General features: G+C 39.5%; 1 protein-coding gene and 1 long non-coding RNA gene across 2 annotated transcripts; both read left to right on the top strand.

Annotated features, from left to right (window-relative positions):
* Positions 1–275: 275 nt before the first annotated feature.
* LOC117673556 (A-kinase anchor protein 4-like) lies at positions 276–1,286 on the top strand. The gene has a single exon (XM_034430986.3). It carries the CDS (start codon positions 276–278, stop codon positions 1,284–1,286), a length of 1,011 nt encoding a protein of 336 aa, XP_034286877.1.
* Positions 1,287–6,262: 4,976 nt separating this feature from the next.
* LOC117673555 (uncharacterized) lies at positions 6,263–23,440 on the top strand. The gene is made up of 3 exons (XR_004593505.3): positions 6,263–6,319; positions 16,560–16,669; positions 23,119–23,440. It is a non-coding gene; the product is annotated as an uncharacterized LOC117673555 (long non-coding RNA).
* The last annotated feature ends 2,219 nt before the right edge of the window (positions 23,441–25,659 follow it).

The raw sequence follows: 25,659 nt of genomic DNA, 5'->3' as shown, positions 1-25,659 counted from the left end.
AAATAATAGACGTTCATATTCTTCAACAACACTAAGTACTAATTATGGAGTAAGAGATGATATTTTAAAAAATAAATCATTATGGGAGCATTGTCATCAGGCCAGAGCTACTGGATAATACACTGGTGCTTTGTGATGTCACTGCTACCATAGAAACGATTAGTCTACACTGGGCATACCCTAGATATGAGCAGGAGAGCTTAGAAAGCTGAGAGAAGAGACAACATCTTGAGTCTGGCAGGGTCATCAGAAAAGCTCAGCTTCAAAACAGCATAATGTATACCCGTAATAATGGACAGGAAAAGAGAAATCGACAAGCAGAGCCTTATCCTTGTGGAAGCAAAAGTTTAGAACAAATCATTTCAATGGATGACTGTGCCAAACTTATTATTGACAGTGCGTTAATGAAGATTCAGCAGCAGCTAATGAAAAAAGCAAAGCAAGGTGGACCATGTATGTCAAATAATCCTTCACTTGGCTACAAACGTCAGGATTCCAGTTACGAGAGGACAGGGATGACCATGGGTGTCACTATCCCTAATTTTAGCCCTTCAAAACGAGGAGGGGGGTGGCAGGAAGCTCAGTACCAAGAATCAAGAAAAGAAGATATTTCAAGCATCCTCACATCAACCATCCAGAAGGTCATGCGTGAAGCTGTTTCTAATGTAGACAACAATAGCAATAACATGAATAGAAGTCTTCGGCAAGCCCCTCCTCCTGAAAGCAAGCCTCAGAGAATAAAGGCTACCTCAAAACTACCCAGTGGACCACTGGATATGTGTGGCAATGTGGACCGTATGAACATGCTAGATATTGACCAGTTGGTGAAATCTATGACTAAATTGTGTCTTTTAGAGACTGGAAGCAATGGTTCAAATTTAGGCAGTGGAGATACATCACACAAACAATATAATGGTTCATCTCAAAATTTAGGAGGACCAAGAACAGCTGCTTTAGTCAGATCTAATATGAGACAAGGTGGCACAAATGGAGTTATAGTAACTAATCAGAATGGTGAAAATGGCTCTTTGAACAAAGAACTCCAGGCTGTCCTCCAGTGGATGGTGGCTTCTCATTTCAATGTTCCCAACCTGACATTCTTAAATGACAGAGAAGGAGAACTAGCTGATCTTCCACAAGTGGCTCAGAAAGCAACCCAAAAGGGCTACAGTGTGGGAGAAATTCTTCAGAAAGTAATGAGGTACCTTGAAAGAACAGAGATGGAGGAGGCAATGGGGAAAAGACCTCAGTGTGGACTGATCCGCTGGCTCCATGCCAACTTGTAAAAGCCAATTCTTCCCTCTCACAGTGATGCAACACAGTACAGGCACCTTCAACCGCATTTACCTAATGGATCTGATAACCACAGTATGGCTGCCAGCAACAGCATATTGATTTCAACATGGCAGCTCAGCAAGATCACCAATAAAAAAACATTTTTTTTAAAATGTGAATTTAGGAGAAAGAGTCTTATTTTATTATTAGTCCAACAACATTAGGAAATAAGAATCTGGAAATTTATATTTGTGAAGTTGTATATACTCTTTTGATTTGTTACTTTGATCTCTGTGATTATAGTCTAATACTGCAGAAGCCATTAACTTCATGCTTACTATTGCATGTAAGTGCAATATAGCAACCTAAAACAATTTAGTAGATTTATGCTAAGAAAAGCTGTAGTGCATAGGTAAAGTAAGGTGACCAGATTTTAACATTGGTAAAGAGGGACATTGTGGGCGGGGCTTATTTTGTGGGCGTGGCTAGCTGGTCATGTGACTGGGTAGGCGTGGCTAGCTGGTCATGTGACCGGGTGGCCATGGCTATGTCTATAGGGTAAGGTGAACAGATTTTAACATTGGTAAGAAGGACACCATTGTGGGCGTGGCTTATTGTGTGGGCGTGGCTTGGAGGCCATGTGACTGGGTGGGCGTGGCTACCTGGTCATGTGACCGGGTGGCCATGGCTATGTGTATAGGGACTACTCAGAGGGCTGAAAAGTCATTTCTGACAGGTCCTCACACTTTTGACTGGTCCTCACACTTATGACCATCCTCACATTTATGCCCGTGCAGCATTCTTAACAACCATGTCACTCATTTCACAACTGCTTCTCTTCACCATGATGACAAGATAGGGCAAAAATGTAAAATGTGAGGACAGTCATAAGTTCGAGGACTGGTCAAAAGTGTGAGGACCAGTCAAAAATAACTTTTTCAGCCCTCTGAGTAGTCCATATGCACAAAAGGACTAACCAGAGGGCTGAAAAAAGTCATTTCTGACAGGTCCTCGCACTTTTGACTGGTCCTCACACTTATGACCATCCTCACATTTATGCCCGTGCAGCATTCTTAACAACCATGTCACTCATTTCACAACTGCTTCTCTTCAACATGGTGACAAGATAGGGCAAAAATGTAAAATGTGAGGACAGTCGTAAGTTCGAGGACTGGTCAAAAGTGTGAGGACCAGTCAAAAATAACTTTTTCAGCCCTCTGAGTAGTCCATATGCACAAAAGGACTAACCAGAGAGCTGAAAAAAGTCATTTCTGACAGGTCCTCGCACTTTTGACTGGTCCTCACACTTATGACCATCCTCACATTTATGCCCATGCAGCATTCTTAACAACCATGTCACTCATTTCACAACTGCTTCTCTTCACCATGATGACAAGATAGGGCAAAAATGTAAAATGTGAGGACAGTCATAAGTTCGAGGACTGGTCAAAAGTGTGAGGACCAGTCAAAAATAACTTTTTCAGCCCTCTGAGTAGTCCATATGCATTAAAGGATTACAGCAATAGAGAGGGATGAAGGAATGGAAATTAGAGTAGGAGTGAGGGTAAGAGAGGGAGGAAGAGAGGAGGAGAAGGAGAAAGAAAGAGGAAGTAGGGAGGAGAAAAAGAGGGTGGGGGGGAAGAGAAAGTAAGAAGGAAAGAAAAGAGAGAGGTGGTAGGTTTGAGGAGAAAGATTGCTGTACAATAAAAAAGATGAAAGAGAAGAAAGCCAACCCCAAGCAAATATAAAGATATTAAGATAAAGAATGAATTGTTAAACTTTAAAGAATAAAAGAGAACAAATATGAATAAATAGCAATAATTAGAAACACACATACAAACATACAATGTATTTTCTTTGAACAGAATATTTGGCTGGTTCACAAATTTAAACAGCGTTTAGTCATTTCAATTAAATTTACAATTTCTATATTTCCTTTTTGCCATATTTATTCCTCATCTATTTTTTAAAAAAACCAATATTACCCTTCATCCTCATCTCTAATCTTAATCAAATTCAATTTTTCCCTTCTATTCTATATTATACCCCTTCCCATTGTCATCTATTTTTATATCCATCCTCACATTGTTTAATTATGTAATTATGTAATACAGTTGTGTAATACAAATTCAACATTTTAATATAAATCAATTAGTTATAAAACTATCTTTTTTGTATATTAATCAATATGAACATGAATATTCCAATTATTTCCATGCAATCCAATTTCTTACAAATCAATTAATTATATTTACCAATAATAATAAACCAAATAATTTCTCCCATATATTCCTCCGAACCACAACTTAACCATTTCTGCTTTCAACACAATATACAATTAATAGTATCTCAATTATTACAATTCCCTAGTTAAATACAGCTTTTTTTCCTTTGTGTTTTAAAATCTTGAACTCTCCTCCTAAATTTCCCATTGTTTGCAGTTTTTCACCTACCTTTTTGGGGGAGGAAAAATAAAAATAAAAATAAATCTCTCTCTGCCTCATTTTGTCACGCTGCACCAAAGACCCTGGTTTCGGTTTCGTTTCTGAAGCTTAGCTAGGGGGAAAAAAACCTGCTTTACACTGATTGCCTGTAGGGCGGCCCTTTGAAGCCCCGGGCAAGAGTTTAAACAGTTTTTTTTTCTTCTAGCCATCAGCTGGGGCTCAAGAAAAATCGGGACTTTTTTGAAACGCTGCGGGACGCGGGACAAATTGCTCAAAAGCGGGACTGTCCCGCCAAAAGCGGGACGGCTGGTCACCTTAAGGTAAAGTGACATCTGTAGGGGGTTAAAAAAGTCAAAGTGGCAGCTATATCTAGAGTTTCCACTCTTTTTTTTTAAGTATCGCATATATGGGCTATATAAAAAAGAGGTAGAGTTTTTGATTGCGCCCTTGCAGTTACCATCTTGCCTCAGAAGCCATTGTAGACATTTTTCTGAAGAAAACAAAAGGTAGAGCTATTTTTTCAAAGCCCCAATCTTTTTTAGAGAGGCAACATAGGTGCAGGTTGTTCAATTCATTCCAAATTGAATATCTATCCAAATAATCAAGATTACATGCATGTAAAAGACAGGCACAGATTGAATGACCAAGAATTTAGCTGGACTTCCTAACTATAACCTTATTCGTGTATGAAGAAACTCTAAATAAATAATAGGCTTGTTCTGAAGGTTAGAGAAGCTAGACATCTGTGTTATTGACATCATTGAAAATTATGGATCTGTTTGTTAAAAACACAAGCTATAGTCATTAAATTCTCCAACACTCTGTTTCTCAACCTGGGTAGCTTGAAGATACATGGATTTCAACTCTCATAATTGCCTAGCCAGCATGTCCATGCATTTTCAAGTTGCCAAGTTTGAGAAACACCGTTCTAAACAATGGCACCGACAGGTTCTGATTATGAGATTTATATTTAAGCACAAATGGAACCTGGCTGTATGTGCAAGAGAAAAACTATATCTGGAATATCACTCTCAGCAAGATTGGAAAATGAATCTATAGTAGACTACGTAGCAGTGGTGAAATCCAATTTTTTTTACTACCAGTTCTGTGGGCGTGGCTTGGTGGGTGTGGTGTGGCTTGGTGGGTGTGACAGGGGAAGGATACTATAAAATCTCCATTCCCATCCCACTCCAGGGGAAGGCTATTGCAAAATCTCCATTCCCACCCCACTCTGGGACCAGCCAGAGGTGGTATTTGCCGGTGCTCAAAATTTCCGCTACTGGTTCTCCAGAACCTGTCGGAACCTCCTGGATTTCACACCTGGTATGTAGTGAGGCAATATTAGTAATATCTGGAATCTTACATAGCTTACCCCCCCCAATCATTTTTGTCATCCCAATATCACAAATTAGAAGTAAATACATTTTACATTTTAAAAAATGATAAAAATAAATATCCTTTTTCAAAAACAGCAATGCAAAGTCACTTTTAGGACTGAATATAACTGTAGTAAGAAGCAGAGAGTGCTTAACATTTTCCCATTCATTCTTCCTCCATTCCTACATACTTTGAAGAAGGATAAAGATACTTTTTCTATCTTCTATTCATCTGTTTTTCTGCTTTCTTCCCCCACTTGCCATACTCCATCAATAATTTTGTTTTGTTTTTCCTCTTCCAAAACCTTGTTTTAAAAATAGCATCAAAATAGTTTTAGCTTAGGTACAAAAGTTTGCTGATGACAAATAATTATTTCTTCAAATGAATACAAAGGAAGAGCAGATTTTCTAAAGGTGTAGAACTACAAAAGAAATTCAGGAGAATTCTCTGGGTGGCTGCCATCTGCCTTTCATAGCATCTGATGTGATTATCCCATGGTGCTTAAACTAAGCCTTGGCCTTTGGTTACTTAGTAGTAAAGATAGGGTCCTCCCAAGTACTCAGAGGGCTCTTCAATTTTACTCATACTTTAGATGACCCTGCTGTTTGTAATAATTGCTATACCTCAGCCATCAAAGATATTAGCAATGAAAAATTATGAGAAATGAATGGATGTGAGAAAAAGCATGTATTGTATCTTTGTTCAATTATAGAAAATATGTGATAAACTGAATGGGCTTGAATTATGGATTACCTGGCATGAATACGGAGTTGATGGTTTGTTTAAATATGGCAAGAATGGTATATGATGGAAGTAAGGCTGTGTGAGAGTAAATGGAATATACTGTAGGTAGTTCTCACTTACTAACCACAATTCGCAGCAGCAACATGGTTTTTAAGTATGGCATCACAGGTCCACACTGACTTATGTCAATTCTGGCTAAGTTATTAAGCAAATCACAGCAGGCTGTTAAGTGCAACATCATGTTTCTACGACTTGCGACTTCCTGCCAGCTTCCCCACTGCTTGTCAAAAGCCAGCAGGAAGGTTGCAAGTGGTGATCATGTGAGCACAGGATGTTGTAACTGCTGTAAATGTACACCAGTTGCCAAGTACCTGAATTGTGATCATATGATCTTGGGAACACTATGACGGCTGCAGCTGGTCCTAAATCTCATTTTGCAGTACCATTGTATCTTTGAACAGTCCCTGAATGAGGGGTTGGTAAGTGTGGACTACTTGTATGTAATGGTAAATGTTTCAACAAATTGAGCAGGGAATAACACAGAGAATGTGATATCCCTTAGTTATTTTATATGTTTATACATATGTTTATGTATAAATGTTGATTTTTGTGTTATGTTTGTTGGAGATGTGAATATGGGTGGACTTATACTTTCATATAAAAATGATACTGTGTTTAGGAGTCAAATGTTTCACAGTAGAATGCAATGAGAAATGTGGATCTAAAAATTAATGTATCAAAGACCAAAATACTTGTGCCTGAGAAAATAATTGGAGTGAATCGTTACAAGCTATACATCTTCTTGAAGAGGGAGATTGGTTGGTATAGTTTAATATAGCATCTTGACTGGGGAATCCTGGGAACTTACACATCTTTAAGTTGACAAGGTTGAGAAACACTGCCTTAAAATAGAATGCTTACCAAAGATGGGAAAATGAATGAAGAGATTTTACGAAAATGTTCTGTGAGGGCAAAGGCAGAAGCACAGGGCCTGAGAGCAGGCTGATCCATTGCAAAAACAATGCATCACTGTCAACTGTTTCTCCCACCCAAGAACAAATGGCCCTCAGCTTGTCACGACAAATGGACAGGATAAAGAAATGTCAAAGTTGAACGTTGGTCCTGTATATAAAAAGCTTGAGTCTCAGAGTCTTCCTTTATACAATCTCAGATTTTCCTAGAAATAAAATTAACTTATCAAGAGCTGGGTGTCTTCTATTTCCACATTGGGTGACATTTGACATCCTGATGGAAAGGCTATTAACATATGGTCTGTTGCAAGGAATTAATGTTTGTTAAAGGAAGCAAAAATAACTAAGAGGTTTCATGTCTACTTTTTAATATGGAAGTAAGAGCCAGGTATGGCAGACAAAAATATAAAAATATGCTGAATACAATGGGAATGAGATACTTACGCCGGGGTCCCCAACCCCTGAGCTGTGACCCACTACCGGGCTGTGTGAACAATGGGCAAGTGTGTGTGTTTGTGTGTGGAACTCCGCTCGCGCAAGCGGAGTGCGCTTGCATGCGAAGTTCCATTCACACAATTGGAGCTTCACACACAAGCATCTCCACTCACGCGAGTGGAGCTTCATGTGCAAGCACAAGCACCCTCCTCTTGTGCAAGTGGAGCTTTGTGTGTGAGTGTAAGTGCTCACTGCTTGTGCGAGCGGAGCTTTGTGCATGAGTGCAAGCATCTTCTGCTCACATATGAAGCTCCATTTGTGTGAGAAGCGGGCACATGCTTCTCGCACCAATGGAGCTGTAGGTGCACTTGGGTGCCTGCCACTCACATGCCCCCTCCCGTGTTGCGCTACCACACTCTCAACAACCTTCGCAACGAAGCGAAGGTTGGAGACTGGACGGTAATTAGCCAACACTGCTGGGTCCAGGGAAGGCTTCTTGAGGAGAGGCCTCACCACCGCCTCCTTCAAGGCGGCAGGGAAGACACCCTCTCTCAAGGAAGCATTTATAATCCCCTGGAGCCAACCTCGTGTAACCTCCCGAGAGGCCAGCACCAGCCAGGAGGGACACGGGTCCAATAAACATGTGGCCGCGCTCAGTCTGCCCAGTATCTTGTCCACGTTTTCCGGAGTCACAGAATCAAACTCTTCCCAGGTAATATTCTCAAGACTTGCCTCCATCCTCCCTCCCGAATCTACCCAGTCAGAGTCCAAATTTTCCCGAATCTGAGCGATTTTGTCATACAGATATTGTACAAAGTCCTCGGCTCTACCCTCCAAGGGGTCCTCCCGCGCTTCCTAGTGGAGCAGGGAGCGGGTCACCCTAAACAGGGCGGCCGGGCGATTATCTGATGACGCAATAAGAGCGGAAAAATAGTTACACTTACATAATTGTAAGGCTTCAAAATAGCAAATGTTTCTTGGATTATAGTGCAAATAACAAATCTCCAGCAATATCTCACTATTCTTATGGCTGTCATAGCAATCAACATTCTGTATTTTTCAAGAGCAATCAAAACAGGAAATATTTGTATTTGATATTCTTTGCATCCTTCCAAAGAAATAAATAACTCTGGATGTACTCCTCTACAGTTGCTCTTATATTTCCAACCATTTCTGAGCACCACAATGGTCCAAGGATCAAACATTTTCAGCAGTTGCATATATAAATATACTTTACAAGTACTGTAGGATATATTGGTTTTTAAGAAATATAAAAATATTCACAAGCAATACATATCCCCACCCAAACCCCTAGATATCTAGAAAATGGTGGAATATGCAGTAGTTTTATGCCTAAAGGCATTGGGGATAATTGATCTATACCATTACATTTCCATGCCATAACAAATACTTTTGGCAATGGTACTACAATGCCTTACCCAGGGGTGTATGCCTTGTGTCACATGTCATGAAAGATAGTAGTGAATGTTCAACACTGTGTTAGGTTCACTTATAGCTATAGAGAAAAAAAATATGCACAGCTAGACAGGAAGCATTATGTTTGGTTTGCAAAATTTGCTTATTTTTTAAATATTTGCTGTCATTAATTTAGCACAAAAAAACAAGGAGAAAAGAAAAGTAGAAAGAAGAAAATAAAACTAAAAAAGAAGCAAAATCAAATAGGGCATATATTCACAATCTTTTTGAAGCCAGGCAAGCATGGTAGCAAATCTCTACCATGCTTGCCATGGTAGCAAATCCCAAATTTTAATTACACATGCTGTAATTAACACATACTGAAGTTAAAAAAAAAGTGTTAGAAGTGAATACATCACGAGAGTAGAAAAGATCTCAAAATATTAACATTCAAATTCCATGGAGAAATATCATCAAAGCAAGTAATACCTGGGCAGTTCCGGATACACACCTGGAATAGTGGACAGGGCTCAAGTAGAACTAAAAGCCTTGGATAGGAAGATCAGAAAAATAATGACAATAAATCATGTCCTTCTTCCACTCACTGATGTTGACAGAGTACTTACCATGGAACGCAGGTGGCCATGAAATGATACAAGTACACCAGAGAATTGAAGAAGAAAAAAGGACATTGGAAGAATATCTGAAAGATGGGGAGAAAGATGCAGTGAAGCTAGTATATCATGAAGATTTATTGAATACTAAATTGACTAAAGTAGCCTGTAAGAAAGACCAAATGAAGAAGAGATGTGGCAAGACAAAGCATAACATGGGCAGTACCTAAAAAGAAAAATAGCAGGCAAAGTAGGGAACAAAAAGACCTGGCAATGGCTAAGAGCAGGAAAGTTGAAGAAAGAGATATAGGGACTAATTGTGGCTGCATAAGACCAAGCCTTAAGAATAAATGCATACAAAGACAGTATTGAGAAGGCAGCAACAGACACCAAATGGAGACTGAAGAAATAGTGGATCAGCCAAATAGCGGCTTGCAAGATTGCACAGACTGACTAAAAACAATGGGTTGAGAAAGTAGCAACAATGGTGCATTGAGAGATCTGCAAGAAATAACATTACAAGCAAGAACTGGGAGGACTGCAAAATAGACAAAATAATAGAAAATGAAGAAGCTAAATTGCTCTGGACTTTAGAATTCAAATAAATAAGCACTTGTCACGTGATATTCCAGTATTAACAATTGTTAGTAAGAAAGACTAAAGTCAGAATAGTGAACGTTGTACCCTGTTTTCCCCAAAATAAGACATCCCCTGATAATAAGCCCAATTGGGCTTTTGAGCACATGGCAATAAGGCCAAGCGCTTATTTTAAGGTTCAAAAAAATATAAGACAGGGTCTTATTTTCGGGGAAACACGGTACTACCTGGAGACAGCAGAATAGAGGAGAAAGAACTGGAGAAAATCACAAAATACAAAGACCTGCAAATAGAAGTAGAAGACTGTGGCAAAAGAAAGCAATGATAGTACCAATAATAATAGGTTCCTTGAGTGCAATTCCCAAATATCTGGAGTACCACTTGAACAACATTGGCATGACAAAATCACCATCAGTCATATTTAAAAGGCAGCTTTACTCAGAACAGCTTACATCCTGCAGCAATACTTTTAACACCACCTTGGGAAGGACTCAATAGGGAATAAAAATGACAAATCCAGTCTAAACATGTGGCTGACAATGGAACCAACCATAATAATTATAAATTGAGCCCCTGTAGACAAAGTGGACTATGTTGGTAGGTTCAAACTAACAACTGTTAAGATCACATTCAATGGAAACAAACTGCTATTTCACTCCTAATTAAATCAGTTGTGAGGATATATAATGTATTATTACTCAAATTGAACTAGCGGGAGGAGATTGGTATATTTGCATACAATTGTGCAATTATGTTAAGCATAATATCTAGCTACGAAATAAAGAGACAGTGAAACACTATTGGGCTGTTTCTCCTAAATAGGTAGAAGTTGTGCTTTTAAACTGGTGTCATCATACAGTATGCAACACAAACATTGCAAGAATAAACAGCCCAGCCTAGAAAGCAAACTCAACTGAACTCAGTGGAATATATTAGCTGGGTTTAAATATCATACTAAGATACTTAAACACATGCTTTGTTTAATAAATCACAGTGGCCTTCTGCTTAGCGATACACTTTTGCATCTAAAAGTCTTTTGATAATTTTAAAAAGTTGGATTCATACAGTGTAAGAACTTTTAAAGATACCATAAGATTTGAATTGAAATCTAAAAGGTGTACGGACTGCAGTGGTGGGTTCCTCCCGGTTCGGCCCTGTTCCACTGAGCCGGTAGTGGTGACGATATGACGTCACCGAACCGATTCTGCCTCCCCCACCCCCCCGCATTATTCTTTACCTTTTATTTGGCCTCACCCCCAATCTATTGCTGCCTCCTGAGTCCCAACTGATGGCTAGAGGGGAAAAAACTGTTTAAACTCTTGCCGCGGGGCTTCAAAGGGCCGCCCTACAGCTGATCAGTGTTAAAAGAAAACAAATGAGTAGACCGGTGCCTGCAAAAATACATGAGTAGATCAATGCCTGCAAAAATACATGAGTAGATCAGTGCCTGCAAAAATAAATGGGTAGACCAGTGCCTGCAAAAATAAATGGGTAGATCGGTACAGCTCTGCAAGCAGTTAAAAGCCTGGTAGACCAGTACCTCTGCTAAATCCTAAATAATTGTCACATGACCATCAATCCACGCCCACAAAATAAGCCACGTCCACAGAACCGGCAGTAAAAAATGTTAGAATCCACCCCTGATGGACTGGCATGTATCACATCAAAATTACATTGTTTGGAATATCATACGTCATTCATATCTATAAATACATGAATGTTTCAAAAGCTCTTTAAATATCACTTGTGACTATGTGTTATCTATTGCCAATTACTGACTTAGTTTGATTTTGGGTGCTTTTGAAAATTGTATGCCAAGAAGGAATGAGTTGTTGAGTTTTTTTCAATTACTACTGCTTTCCAATGGTTCCAGAGAAACTACTATATCAGATATGCTCTTCTAGGCACAATGTAGACTTACCGTATTTTTTGCTCAATAAGACACACTTTTTTGTTTCTCAAATGTGGGTGGAAATGTTTGTGCGTCTTATGGAGCGAATACTGTTGAAGCCTCACCCACCTGTCGGTCCCCACCCTTTGGTCATTTTTGGCCTCCGCGGGCCCCGTTTTTGGCTCTGCGGGTCCCATTTTTGGTCACCGTGCACCCCGTTTTCAGCCTCTGCACAGGATGCCTGCCGCTGCCTATCGCTGTCATTCACTGCCACCGCCTATCGGCGGTTGGATCAGCCTCCTGGAATACCACCAATCAACTGTTCCAGGCAGTGGGGATCGCTGCTGCCCATCACCGCCACCTGTTGCCACCACCGCCAGTGAACGGCGATGGCAACAGGCAGCAGTGACAGGCGGCGGCAATCCCCACCACCTGGAACAGCTGATTGGTGGTATTCCGGGAGGCCGATCCAACCTCCGATAGGCCATTGTAGTGAATGGTGGCAGCGGTGAGCAGCAGCGATAGGCAGCAGTGAGCAGTGGCAGTGATGGCAAGCGGCAGCGATAGTTGTGGAATGCTGGTGAAGGCTCCAGCATTCCCTGGCGGAGGCAGCAGACACAGAGGAGGCAGCAATAGTGCTGTTTCTGGTCGGCCAACCTGCTGATTTATGGGGCTACAGGAGGCCAGGATCCAGCTGTCGCTCAGCTGACTGGTAGTGGACACAATGGAGTGGAGCCCTGATGAGCCACGTGCTGCGGTTGGGAGGCAGAGACAGCTTTTTTGTTTTCTTGTTTTCCTCCCCAAAAGCTAGGTGCGTCTTATGTTCTGGAGTGTCTTATGGAGTAAAAAATACGGTATATCTTTTTAAAAATGTTGGTGCAGAATTTGACAGATAAAAGTTCTCTTATCCTGATCTCTCACACACATATTTAGTCACCTTCTTTTTTTAACTTACACCTCTATACAGAATTTTAAATCCTGTCCTGTTTGCTTCCTGTGTTCCCAACATATTCTTGTGAAGTAGTATCTGCAAATGTAATTAAAATTCTGTTTACTCTGTTCTCTTAATATACAACTGCAGATTAGCAATCATGCAGTGAAGATCACCCAAATTTAATAATTTTCACATCTTTTTCATATTGCCATTTCATTATGGAATAGTTGTGGTTTGTATGCAAATATATAGACTTCGCATTGTTTCACTGTGCATTTAAAACATAGAAAGGGAACACACCCAGAATTTAAAAGCATCTGACTGATTTCATGTCTGTGCAAGCTCCATTTTATTTCTGGGAAATTCATCAATAAGAGTATCATGAGCTGAATCAAAAGATCATTTTTTCCCTAGTAATAATACATTTATTCTTGTTCCCTACAGAGCTCAGAGTGTTATTCTGACACTAATTTACAATTTTGGAAGACCAGAGTTGTTTAGAATTAATGAAAGGAGGTTGATAATCTCTTCCTGCATCTGATCCAAATGTACACAGATAATTTGTACCTTGTATGAATTCCAGAAAGGAATCCCGTGTACAATAGCAACTATGACTCACCCTAACTTTAAAGTTTAGCAAGGAACTATTCCCCTTTTAAAGACTTTTGGGGAAGTAATGAAAAGCCTCAATAAAATGCCTGCTTTCAACCTCATTCTAGTCCATTCTGAGCAAACAGAACTAAAGCCAGCTTTCCAGCAAACACAAAAAGACTGTTTTGGAGCAAAAAGTAAGCATAGCTCATAGTTTAGCATAAACATTCTGAACAGTGTAGTCTTTCATGTAACAATTCAAATATTTCATTATTAGCATTGTCCATCAATTGGATGAAAGAATTCTTTTTTTGACATGGGTTTTATCATAAGTTGTTTATTCAATTTAGAAAAAGCATGAATACATACTTTATTTTATTCATTTCATTTCCATGCAGCCCATTCCCAAAGGCTAAGATACTTTAACATAAGAAAGGTCATGGAAGGAAAATGGTTCTATCTCTTCAGCTTTGGATCTTTGGATCCAATGGAAAAACTTCTCATAAATGCCTTAAGAGCCTTTTGAACAAAACCACAGAGAAATGTGTGTAATATTTGCAAAACTGCATGCAATTATTTTATTTTTAAGAATTGAACTGGATCTGTACTAAGTGCTCTACAATATTAATCACAAATGTTTGCACCTGTTTACATAATCCCAGTCCTGTGATTATTGGGAGAAACACAATACAGTGAGGAAAAAAGGGCAAATATGAACTCAATAGGAAATAATTGATCATAACCTGAGGAATCATCTTTTTCTAAGAGTCTCTACCCACCCAATTTGATCCAGCAGATTGGGCATGCTGCACATCGCGACAGCTAAAGACTGTCAACTGGCAGGAACTAGAAGAGCTTTCTCTGCTATAGCTTTGCAGAATACGGTATTCTCCCCTCAGATTAGAATGGCTCCAATCATGTTGGCTTTTCGCAAGGTTTCAGAATTTGGTTATGTACTCAAGCCTGAGGCTTGGAATATGTTAAGGGCCATTTCTTGACTTAAGTGATAGTTGGCTAACTATCTCAGCTACCGTATGTATTTATTTTTGGATGTTTTATTTTTTTGGAATAACCGTTTTATAGTTTTATAATTGTTAACCGCCAGAGCGCTTTGCTGAGATAGATGGCTATAAACATTGACTAAACGAATAAATGAATTTATTTCAGCATGCAGAGTTAAATTTTGCCTGGCTTTAAATTTGAAAAAAGGCTCAATTGTTGTTTTCAACAAGCAGATGCTATTTTGAAACTCTGTAAAGCTCATCATGTTTAAAAATAGGATAGTGGTCAAAGTATTCTAGTTTCTAAACTATCCACAAAATGAAACTCCATTCAATGCAGTTTACTACCTGAGACAAAGCAGTTAATAAATAATGGATAATTTTTTATTCCATATTTACTATGTTAGCTCAAAGCAGGATACAGGGGATCTTTCCAAATGTTACTTATTCAGCCAAAGATATGTGTCAGGCTGGCAGTTACAATTACAAGCTTTTGTATTTGCATATGATATTGCACAAGGGGCTGGACTTGGATCCATGTTGGTGGTCACGGCTGCCATCTTGATTTTATTTTTAAACCTCCCCATAGATGTCTCTGTCTACAACAATTCTATGGGTAAGTTTGGACTAAGGGAGAATAATTGATCCAATGAGTTCTGTGATTAAAAAGTATCTTTAATCCAAATCCCATCCCTTAAGAACTATACTGCTCAAAAAAATAAAGGGAACACAAGCAGAAGACATCCGAGATCTGAATGAATGAAATAGCCTTATTAAATACTTTGTTCTTTACATACAGTAGTTTATACACTGCTCAAACAACTAAAGGGAACACAAAACTACTGTATGTAATGAACAAAGTATTTAATATGGCTATTTCATTCATTCAGATCTCGGATGTCTTCTGCTTGTGTTCTCTTTATTTTTTTGATCAGTGTATATACACCACACAGACCTTCAAACAGTGCCTCAATTCCAAGTTAAGTTCCTTAGTAGGCATTGTCAGACTTTAAACCTGAACAGTCATGGGTTTAATAGAACATTTATTGCAGGTCAGTGACCATGACAAACATAGCCAAACAACTATCCTCAGACAGCTCCCCAAAGCAAGAGATTTGTGATGGGTCCTACAGATTAATATTTGTTGTGACTGTACAATTTCTCCATCTCTGCTATCCAAAGTATCATTTACTTTGCTTAATGATAAGGCTGAATCAGGATTGAAATGATGCTTAACAGTCCTCTGCAAACATTTCTCCAGTTTTATCTTTACTAGCTATCATTTGTCTTTCAGATCAAAACATACAACTAAGTATAAGATAAATAACAGCTTTATGGGAAAGGGAGAGGGAGGTAGGGGTTAATCAAGAAAACTACATACGAACAAGGGTTAGAATATCAAATTATTTTTTAAAAAGCCTATTCAGGATGATTCAGACTCTGTTTTTATCAGTACTTTGCAGCTGCTATTAAAGCATAGCAACTGTGGAAGATCTGTTTCACAATCTCTTTAGTCAGAGAAGAAAACACTTTAGTCAGAGAAGAAATACATAGTTACCAAAGAAACAATCTTCTTACAGCTGGGAATAATTAACGTATCTGTTAAAATATTGTTTCCTTGCCAAAAAAGGAGCAATTTCAGTATGTATGGGTAGTGTGTGTATGCATGTGGGGAACAGGCTCGTGAATTTTGTGTTTGGGAACTGATGATAAATTGTGAGGGTTTGTTATTGTCTCTAGTCTATATTGTCTCCTGTTGCTGTCGTGCTGACACTGGGTTTAAAGGGGAGTGGGGATGAAAATAGCACAGGTGCCAGCAATTGTCTGGGCAGCCTGCTCTCTCACATACTATAAGTATCAAGAGTATCATTGGAATTAGTTCCAAGATGCAGCTGGCAACTACTTGGCTAGCAACCGAGTTATTATTTGTTGAGCAGTTCTATAGGTGATTGGGTCTCTTTTGATTGGATGGGAACGTTATTGTTTGCATCAAGAAAACAATATACGGTATAGGAAAATAGGCAGCTTCTTAAATTCTCCCAACTCTTTAATTAACAGTGGTCATATGAAGTATTTATATTTTCTTCTTGTAACAAAGATATATGTTGTGCATGCATGTAAGTTGAATACTGTGTGTACATGTGCAATACAATGCAAAGTAGTACTTTGCACAGGCTGGGCAAGATATGCTCTTTTTACTGCTATTTTTTTAAGCGAGTCACCATGGTTGTTAATTGAATCTGAGTTTCCTTATGACTTTGCTTGGCAGAACCTCCCTGGGAAATTGGTGATCACATGACCCTGGAATCCTGCAACCATTGTAAAACCATGTTGGTTGCCAAGTGCCTGAATTTGAACACATAACACACTGCAACAGTTGTAAGTACAAGAATTAGTTGTAAATCACTTTTTTCAGCACTGTCATAATTTTGAAAGCTTGTTAAACAATTGGTTGTAAATTGAGGATTAGCTGTACTACACCATCAGGACACAGGCTCCACTCTTTTCATATATGCATGTTCATCTGCTGTAATGTTGAATGTATTGTATGGCTATTCTGGACTCCCTGCATCATGCTGCTTTGAATTGCCTCTTGTTTCTAAGTGATACTTTGAAAACAAGGTCTCATAATAACTAGAGAGGGTTTTAAATTAATGTAAGCAAATGCCTTGAGAACTTTTGAATTTTGACTCCGGTTAGTAGGCCAGTGATAAGAGATTATGTGAGTTCTAGACTAAAACACACTAAGAACACCCATTTGTCGGTTCTCCCCCACCATTTTAAACAAATACACACCAATGCATGGGCATAAATTCTGATATAAATCTGTTCCCAAATGCAATAAAACAGGAAAATAAACTGCACTGCACAAAACCTGTACCTTATTCATACCTAGGACTAATGTATCTGGGCTGTACAAACCCAAACTGCAATAGATGACAGCAAGGAGTTAAGAGTTTAGGGTATTACTTTTTAATGGTTATTGGGCACATAACCGGAACATTTGCAAATGACTTTTTTCTCCTGTGACTTCCACAGCATAGTTTTACTAGGTAGCAGCAATGCACTGTTACTGCTTGTTCAGCATGGGCTTGATCATAATAGGTTGATAAGCTGACAGTGCATCTTCTATTCTATTTCATTTGGCCATGTGATTCCCTCTGGGTAACTTTGGGCCAGTCACTCAGTCTCAGTCCTTGATGAGAAGGCTGAAAAATATTTATTTACTAACCCACAATATTGATTATGCCCCCTAACTTTAACTAAAGAGACCTTCAACTTGCAGTGGTTTAATCAGGATCATCATCATGTATACGTTTATAGTGCTACTCTTTTCTTTTTCAGAATTATTGAGACTCAGGCAGTATACAATTATTTAATTAATTAAATAAATTATCTATTGTTGCAAATGGAGTTCAGTACAAAAGAGAGTAACCACAGAAGAGATAGGTTTCAAAGTTATTTCCTGAATGCTGATTGCATTGATTGTGAAAATAGTCTGATGTGGAATCACTTACATAGAGAGATGGTTAATTCTGGATACTGTATGTTTAAGCAAATGCCGGATGGCTATCAGTTTGGGATGCATTGATGCAACCCAATGGGAAAATCCTCCATGGGTTGCTAGCAGTTCTCTGCTCACACATGCATGGTGCACGCCAAACGTGTGCTGCATGCACATGCGCACTGCACACCAAATATGTGCTTCACACAGAAAAAGGAGCCTTTTGAAGGTAAGTAGAACAGCGAGGGGGGGGGGACAGCTGTGCTGCGCAATTTAGATTCGCTAGAAAGCAGGATTTCTGGAATAGCGCTTCTGTCAGGGTTCCAAGTAATAAATCCATTGGTTTTCACCTAATTAAAAGTAAAAGTTTTCTCCCCAGTCCCAAACAATCAGTCACATGGCCCAATCAATGCAGCGTCTGCTGGTCTGGTGACATCACATTTCTCCTTCTCCTGGCCAGGTGTGAGAGCGTCCTTAGTTCCCAGGAGAAAGTATTTTATTTTGACTACACATCCCCAGCTATCTCTAATCCCCCCTCCCTATCCCTCGCTCCAGTGTGGGAACACTGAAGCTCCAAGATGGCTTCAGCCAGGTCAGCTTCAGAGTTGACAGCTCCATTGAAAGCTACAAAGATCTGGTTCTGTCCCAGCATTGGGCTAGGAGAGGTTTAACCATGGAGGCCATTTGGCCTGGTGAGAAGAGTATTGTTTTTACCTCTATTTTAGATAGCTGTGAGCTACTTAGGAAGATCAGATAGGCGGCCATATAGATAATATAAATAAATAAACTTTGCTATCTACCATTTATTATATGTTAGCTGGTTTGGCTATATGCAGATATATATTTATTATATGCATTATATATTCCTTAATCCAGGGGTGCTTCAGACAGTTATTTAAGCCTTGGTCAGCTCACAATTGGATTATTGCAATGTGCTCTACATGGGGCTGCCCTTGACCACTACTTAGAAGCTACAGTTGGTTCAAAATGTACTGGTGTGAACAGTAACGGGTACCTCTTGGTATGCCCATGTGTCATCACTACTACATGAGTTACATTAGTTCCCAGTCAGCTTCTGAGTGCAATTCAACTAGCTGATTCTTGCCTCTAAAGCCCTGTATTGTTCAGGGCCTGGACATCTGAGAGATTGCTTGTCTCCAGCTGTTTCTGCTCACCCAGTATGTTCCAGCAGAATGGATGTACTGCAGGTCCCCTCCATTAAAGATTGACATTTTGTGGGACCTAAGAAGCATGCCTTTTCTATGCACTCCCCAGCTTCAGAAATAGCATCCACACAGAGATAAGGGTGTCTCCCTCTCCCCTAGGATTCCAATAAACTTGAAAACCTGGCTTTCATCCCAAATCTGGGGTTGAAGCTTATTATTTGTCTAAAGCACCTGTTTTATTTTGTAGATTCTGTTTATTGATTCATTTTAGTCTAACTTATCTGATTTAATGTTTTAACTGTTTTCATGTTTTTTCTGGTTTAGTACACTTCTCAGAGTTCGCTGAGTTGGCAGCCAATAAATTTAAATAAATAAAATGTATATATATCAGCATTTATTTATTAATGGTGTTTAGATGATATTGCAAGGTAACAATACATAAAAATGATTTTAAATCTGTTACCATCTACAAGCAAATAAGGGGTTCAACTTAAGTTGTATTTTGTCCAGAAATGTCCAGCACAGAGGAAGTAAAAACAAATGTCTCAGATTATATATACAGAGGTAATGTCAGACCTGCTCCAGTCTGGTCCCTAAGGGAAGAAAAACTCTCAACTTCGTTTAATTGAATTGAAAGATGCTTTTATTAAGAGATGTTGGCTGCAGTAAAGTCAGGCAGAATCTAAAAGTTCCCATGCAACAATACAATTCCTTTGGTTCCCCATCCCTCCCTTCCCCCACCCCACCTCCCATGACCGGCCCTTGGTTAAAGCTGTCTTTAACCAATCCAACATCACTGAGATGTTTTGGGAAACATTGAGATGTTTAGGCTGGTGAACACTCAGGGAAGTTGAAATGCCTGGCATAAACCGGATTCCAATATGCTCTGCTCATCTTCAACTGTCATTCCCCACTCCTGAATTCCCACCATAGAACTATACAACTTTATTGTCCATTTGTTTTTCCCTCTCTTCCTCAATGCTTTATGACACGATGCCAGCAAGGTGCTAAGCCAAGGATGGTGGATCTGACATGTTGCCCTCTTTGATAGGGATGTTATCTTGCAAAACAGGATAAAGAGACAGAAAACAATACAGAATCATGGTTAGATATAGAAGCTATTTTGGTTTATCAGGATATTGGTTATGAAAGTGTTTAATGAACCTCATCACTTTATGTGCTTAAGGTTTACCCATTCAGTTTCAAAGGGAGGAAAGTCTTTCCATGCAACTAAATACTAGAGTTTTCTTCAGTGTTTACAAGAATCTAGAATGTCTTTAATTAAGTGTTGCTCCCTCTCAATCCTGAGCGACTCTGGTAGTGGTGACAGTATCGGGTGTAGTGGGGACAGATTTTTGGGTTTCAAGAGGCTCAATGGGAACTATCACTGGGGTGACCAGGCCACTTACCACGGGGTCATTGTCAGAATCAGTGTTGCTCTTCCCTGGGCCCTCTGTTGGTCTGGTTGGAGTTCTCTCACCATCTTTGGGGGGATAGGTTGAACTCTACAATTCCCACTCCTTCCAGGGCTGTCTCGCAGGCTTGTGGTGGTGGCTTGGCAGGCTTCTTGGTAGGGTCCGGGGTAGCTTTCTGGGTAGATTGGTTGGATTTGCACTCAGCTGCCCAGTACCCCTTTTTCTCACACTTGAAACAGGCAGTGGAACATCACTGAGGGCTCTGGGTGCATGCCTACGCTTTTGGGATTTCTTTCTTTTCCAGGAAGGATTTCTGCCACCCCTTCCCTGGGCAATGCTTGTTTCAAGCTAGATCGATTTCTATCTCTTCCCCCAGCATGCACCAGCCATGAAGGGTACAGGGGCCCTCCTAGAGATGCAGGTGTTATACTATATGTAGACTTTGTTGCTTAGCCTGTCTTTGAAAAGCCAATGAGGATGTCTTGTGGCCAGTCAGTGAGCCTGCAAGCCAGGTCACAGAACTCTTGACTGTACTCAACCACATTTCTCCGTCCTTGGCTGATGGTCTTGCGGTCAGCCAGTGGGTCTTTGAATCATTTGTGGAGTGTCACCATGAACCGATTTAAGTTCCTCAGCTTTCAGCTGTCATTATGGAGGGTGACCATCCACTGCTGCAACTCTTTCTAGGGCCATGGTGACGCATCTCATCTTGCTGCCTTCTGTAGCTTTTTTGGGACCAAATTCCTGCATGTAGATCCAAACCTGGGCTAAAAAGAATCCCAGCTGCTGGGGATCTCCATCAAACGTCATGCCCAGTGGAAGGGTCTTGCGGTTCCTCCTTCTTACTAATATCAGCCCCACAGGGGGGCTGTGCTGATTTGCCCCCCTAGGTTTGGGGGTAATGGAGGTCACCGCTGCTGCTGACCCAGCTCTGTGCTGCCCACTACAGTGGATGCTGTCACCCTGTCAGTCACTGTGTCTGGAAGTAGCTGGTCATTGGGTTGTGCACCTTGGGCAAGGGTTTTGCGTGCCTTGTGGTTCTCAAAAGCTCCCCACATAAACCTTATGACTTGCTTCATCACACAGTCAGCCTGGCCATGCTCTCCACTCATCTCCTCTTCCTCCTCCAGCTCCATTTACTGTTCCCATTGGTGGCTGCCACAGCTCCATTTGCTGTTCTCATCGGTGGCTGCACAGCTTCCACAAGTAAAGGTCATCCCCATAGCTGTCTTTTCTCAATCCTACTTCCTCCTGACACCTGGGTCTGAGCAGATTACTGCAGTTTTGCAGTTTTGCAGTTCCTCCCGGTTCCGCCCGGTTCCGCCGAGCCAGTAGTGGTGACGGTATGACATCACCGAACCAGTTCTGCCAATCTGCCCCCATCTTATCCCTTAGGGAAGAAAAACTTTTGACTCCGTTTAACTGAACTGAAAGATGCTTTTACTAAGAGATGCTGGTTGCAGTAAAGTGAGATGGAATCTAAAAGTTCCCATGCAACAATACAGAACTATTCCTCTGGTATCCCATCCCTCCCACCATGACCAGTCTGTCTTTAGCCAATCTGACATTGCAGAAATGTTTTGGGAAATACTGAGGTGTTTAGACTGAAATTCCACATTCAGGGAAAATGATCTTTAAGATGCCTGACACAAACCGAATATGCTCTCCTCTTCTTCAACTGCTATCCCCCCTCCTGAATTCCCACTACAGAACCATACAATTTTATTGCCCATTTGTTCCTCCCTCCCTTTGGTGCTTTGATGGCAAGATGCCAGCGAAGTGCCAAGCCTAACATAGTGGATCTGACAGGTAGTTTGATCTTGACAAATAGACTGAACTGACTTAAAACTTTTGTTTGAATTCAGTTTCTTTTAAAGATATTCTTCTTATATATGAAATATTAAAATCTTTGCTTTTATGCTGGAAATAATACTATAACATAGTCATACAGACCACCTTCATTCCTCTGTCATTAATTTAATCAATGTACATCATCTTCAAATAGTAACATTCAACATAAAATATGTAATGTAATACTGTATGTATGTAATATTTTATGTGGATTTTTTAAACCTAAAGTGACATTGGTGGTTAGTTAGATTTTTATACATACATATATGTACACTGATTTTATCTGACAATGTAAATGAACATGGTATTAATGATGTTGTATAAATGCATCATTTATATTTCAGTATGTTTTGTTTTTCAGTAAGCTGGTATTTGGTATATATTGTAAAAAGTGTTGCAAAAAACTTTTTTGTCAAATGATTCTATAGTTACACTGTGTTTTCCCAAAAATAAGACCCTGTCTTATATTTTTCTGAACCCAGAAATAAGTGCTTGGCCTTATTTTCGGGGAGTTCTTATTATTTTAGGGCATGTCGAGGAAACCAGAGGAAATGGCGGGGACCGGCTGCGCATGCATTTAAATATTTTTTTTTGGGGGGGTGTTATTTTAGCGCATGCGCTCAAAAGCCCAATTGGGCTTATTATCAGGGGATGTCTTATTTTTGGGGAAACAGGGTAGTTTATAAATAAAATTTGCTATTTCATTTATTTAAAATATCATCTAGTATTTGCTCTAAAGAGGTATTTTACTGAAAGATATTGAAAGTTATTAGATCATTTTTTCTGGTTTCATTAAAAAGTTTCTTAACATTCACTGAATGCACACCCTTTTGTTTTTCCTGTTCATTGGTAGAGCCTTCCATTCACTTAACATAAACTGCTGTCTTCCAGATGTTGATCCAAGGAATGGCCACATCAAGAACAGGAAGCATAACAGGAAATTATCTCAAAGAAGCAGTACTTCCTGTTGTGTGGTGCTGATTCAAACTAGAATGACCTGCAAAGCCATGGGTCTGGAAGTTCTTAAATCACCTTGAAATATTCCAAGGAATGGAGAAAATAATTTTAATCTTTCCAAGTGAAGAGGATCATAAAGATAATGTGTAAACTGATTGGAAAATTGGAAAGTTATTTATTCCTTTTATGACATGTTACACATGATTATAATAAGCAGGTATTAATTTTCATTAAATGTAATATTTTGGAGGTGAAATTTCTGTTATAAATTTGCCATGGAAGCAATTAATCATCCTCTAGGACTAGAGATCTGCTTAAATGTTATTTTATAGATATATTTAGTAGTTGTATTGCTTTTAATAAACATGTTATCAGAGAACTCAGCAGTAGAAGGATGAACTAGATTGTCAGGTGTACTCAGTACTCAAGAAAGAAAACCCCCAACTCCATTTTCATAGAGAAAATTAGGGTTTTGGTTATGAAGAAGTCACAGGGGGGGATGGGTGGGGAGGGGGGGTTAGGGAGGGGGAGGGGGAGAAAAAAGGGGGAAAAATTTGTATTTGAAAACTTTTTCAATAAAAAAAAAAGAAAGAAAGAAAGAAAACCCCCGACTCCATTTTCATAGAGAAAAGTACTTTTACTGAGTATGAACTGAATGCAACCAAAGAAAAGCAAGGTCTGAGGCAATAGGTGTGAAAATCACATATAGAAAGCATCCTTAAAACCCCCCAGTCAGGATTATCCAATCCACATCCCCCCCAGGGGTCATGTGGGGTGCAGCTTCCGATAGTGCCATCCTCCTGGTATGCCACTACAGTTGACCTTGAGTGGTTATCAGCATTCTTCCCAGGTGCATAGAAAACGCTGTGGAAAACTTTACCCCCTCTTCTCCACCAGCTCACTTCCCCTCTCCCAGACATTCAAACAGCTCCCCCCCTCCCCCCAGTTACAATGGCAGCCGAGCAATCAAGCAATCAAGCAATAAGAAGGCAGAGGCTGCCTTAAATTTAAACCAATGTATTATCATTAATCTGTTAATTCTAATGACACAGGGAAGGAGGAGGAGGAGATTTTGCTATTCCTTTAAACTATTTGAATAAATCTAAATTACAAGGAGGGGATGTGATGGCTCAGCAGTTAAACACGCTGAGCTTTTCAGATGGAAAACTGACCGCCCGGTTCGAGGCCTGAGTGCTACATAACCTAGCTCCTGATAACCTAGCAATTTGAAAGCATGCAAATACTAGTAGATTAGTGGGAAGGTAATGACATTCTGACCAGCATAAAGTCATCCTGGCCAGATGACTACAGAAAATGTCTTCGGACAAAGCTGGCTCCCTTGGCCAAAAAAAAAACGGAAATGAGCATTGAACCTTAAAATTAGACATGACTGGACAGAGAAATATTTATCTTTACCAAATTACAAGGAAAACATTTCATATATTATTTCTGGTATTTCTATTTTGTTAAAATATCACATAACATTTGTTGTTGTTATTGTTATTATTATCTCTTTTATTCATTTATTTTATTTATTTTATTTTATTTTTGAATTTGTATACCGCCCTTCTCCCTGAGGACTCAGGGCGGTGAACAGCCAAATAAAAACATCAAATACAAATATTAAAACACGTTTAAAAATATATATAGATTTGGCCCCATTAATTAAAACAATAAACAAAACAAAACAATTAAAAAACCCTTAAAAAGAAATTAAGCCAGCCCGGCTTGTTGAAAAAAGAAAGTTTTAAACATGAAACTCAATCAACTGAACATTTTAAAATGTGTCACAAATACCATTGACTGGTGCTAATGGTTGATACGGGTTGCTGCCAGCGTCCTAGGTATCAACCAAGTTATCTTCTTAAAATATACGATGTTCCGAGTAGCGCAGTTTTTTGCAATTTGGCTGGCGTTATTGCAGGAAGCTGCAATTTCTTGATGTGTTTTGTAAAATTCTTGGACATGGTACCAAGTGCCCCGATGACATTGGGTATCACTGTGACATGTTTCATCCATAACTGTGTAGTTTCGATGGCCAGATTGTGATATTTCGTGATTTTTTCCAGTTCTTTTTCTTCGACTCTGGTGTCTCCTGGTACAGCGATGTCAATAAACTGTATGCTTTGGCCCTCAACAACTGTGATATTGGGTGTGTTATGTTCCAAATGATGATCCATCTGTATTCGAAAGTCCCACAAGATCTTCACTATCTCATTTTTGATAACTTTTACCACTTTGTGCTCCCATGATTTTTCGGATATAGGTATGTCATATTTTTTACGTAATGACCAGTGGACTTGTTTAGCAATTCAATCATGTTTAGCTTTGTAATCAGTTTGTGCGATTTTGCTGCACTAACATATTAAGTGTGAAACAGTTTCATTGAAAGTCGGCAGTTTGGATTGTCAGTGGTTTTTTGTATCTTCGCTTTCATGGCATTAGTTTGTAGTGCTTGTTCTTGAGTATCGAGTA

The sequence above is a fragment of the Pantherophis guttatus genome, chromosome 7 (genome assembly GCF_059756535.1).
Source record: "Pantherophis guttatus breed Tessera chromosome 7, ASM5975653v1, whole genome shotgun sequence".
Classification (NCBI taxonomy): domain Eukaryota; kingdom Metazoa; phylum Chordata; class Lepidosauria; order Squamata; family Colubridae; genus Pantherophis; species Pantherophis guttatus.
This window is presented reverse-complemented; position numbering and strand designations above follow the sequence as displayed.

Bases quoted from the DNA above. Each gene is read 5' to 3' on its own strand.
- LOC117673556 (XM_034430986.3), top strand. From the start codon at position 276: ATGTATACCCGTAATAATGGACAGGAAAAGAGAAATCGACAAGCAGAG.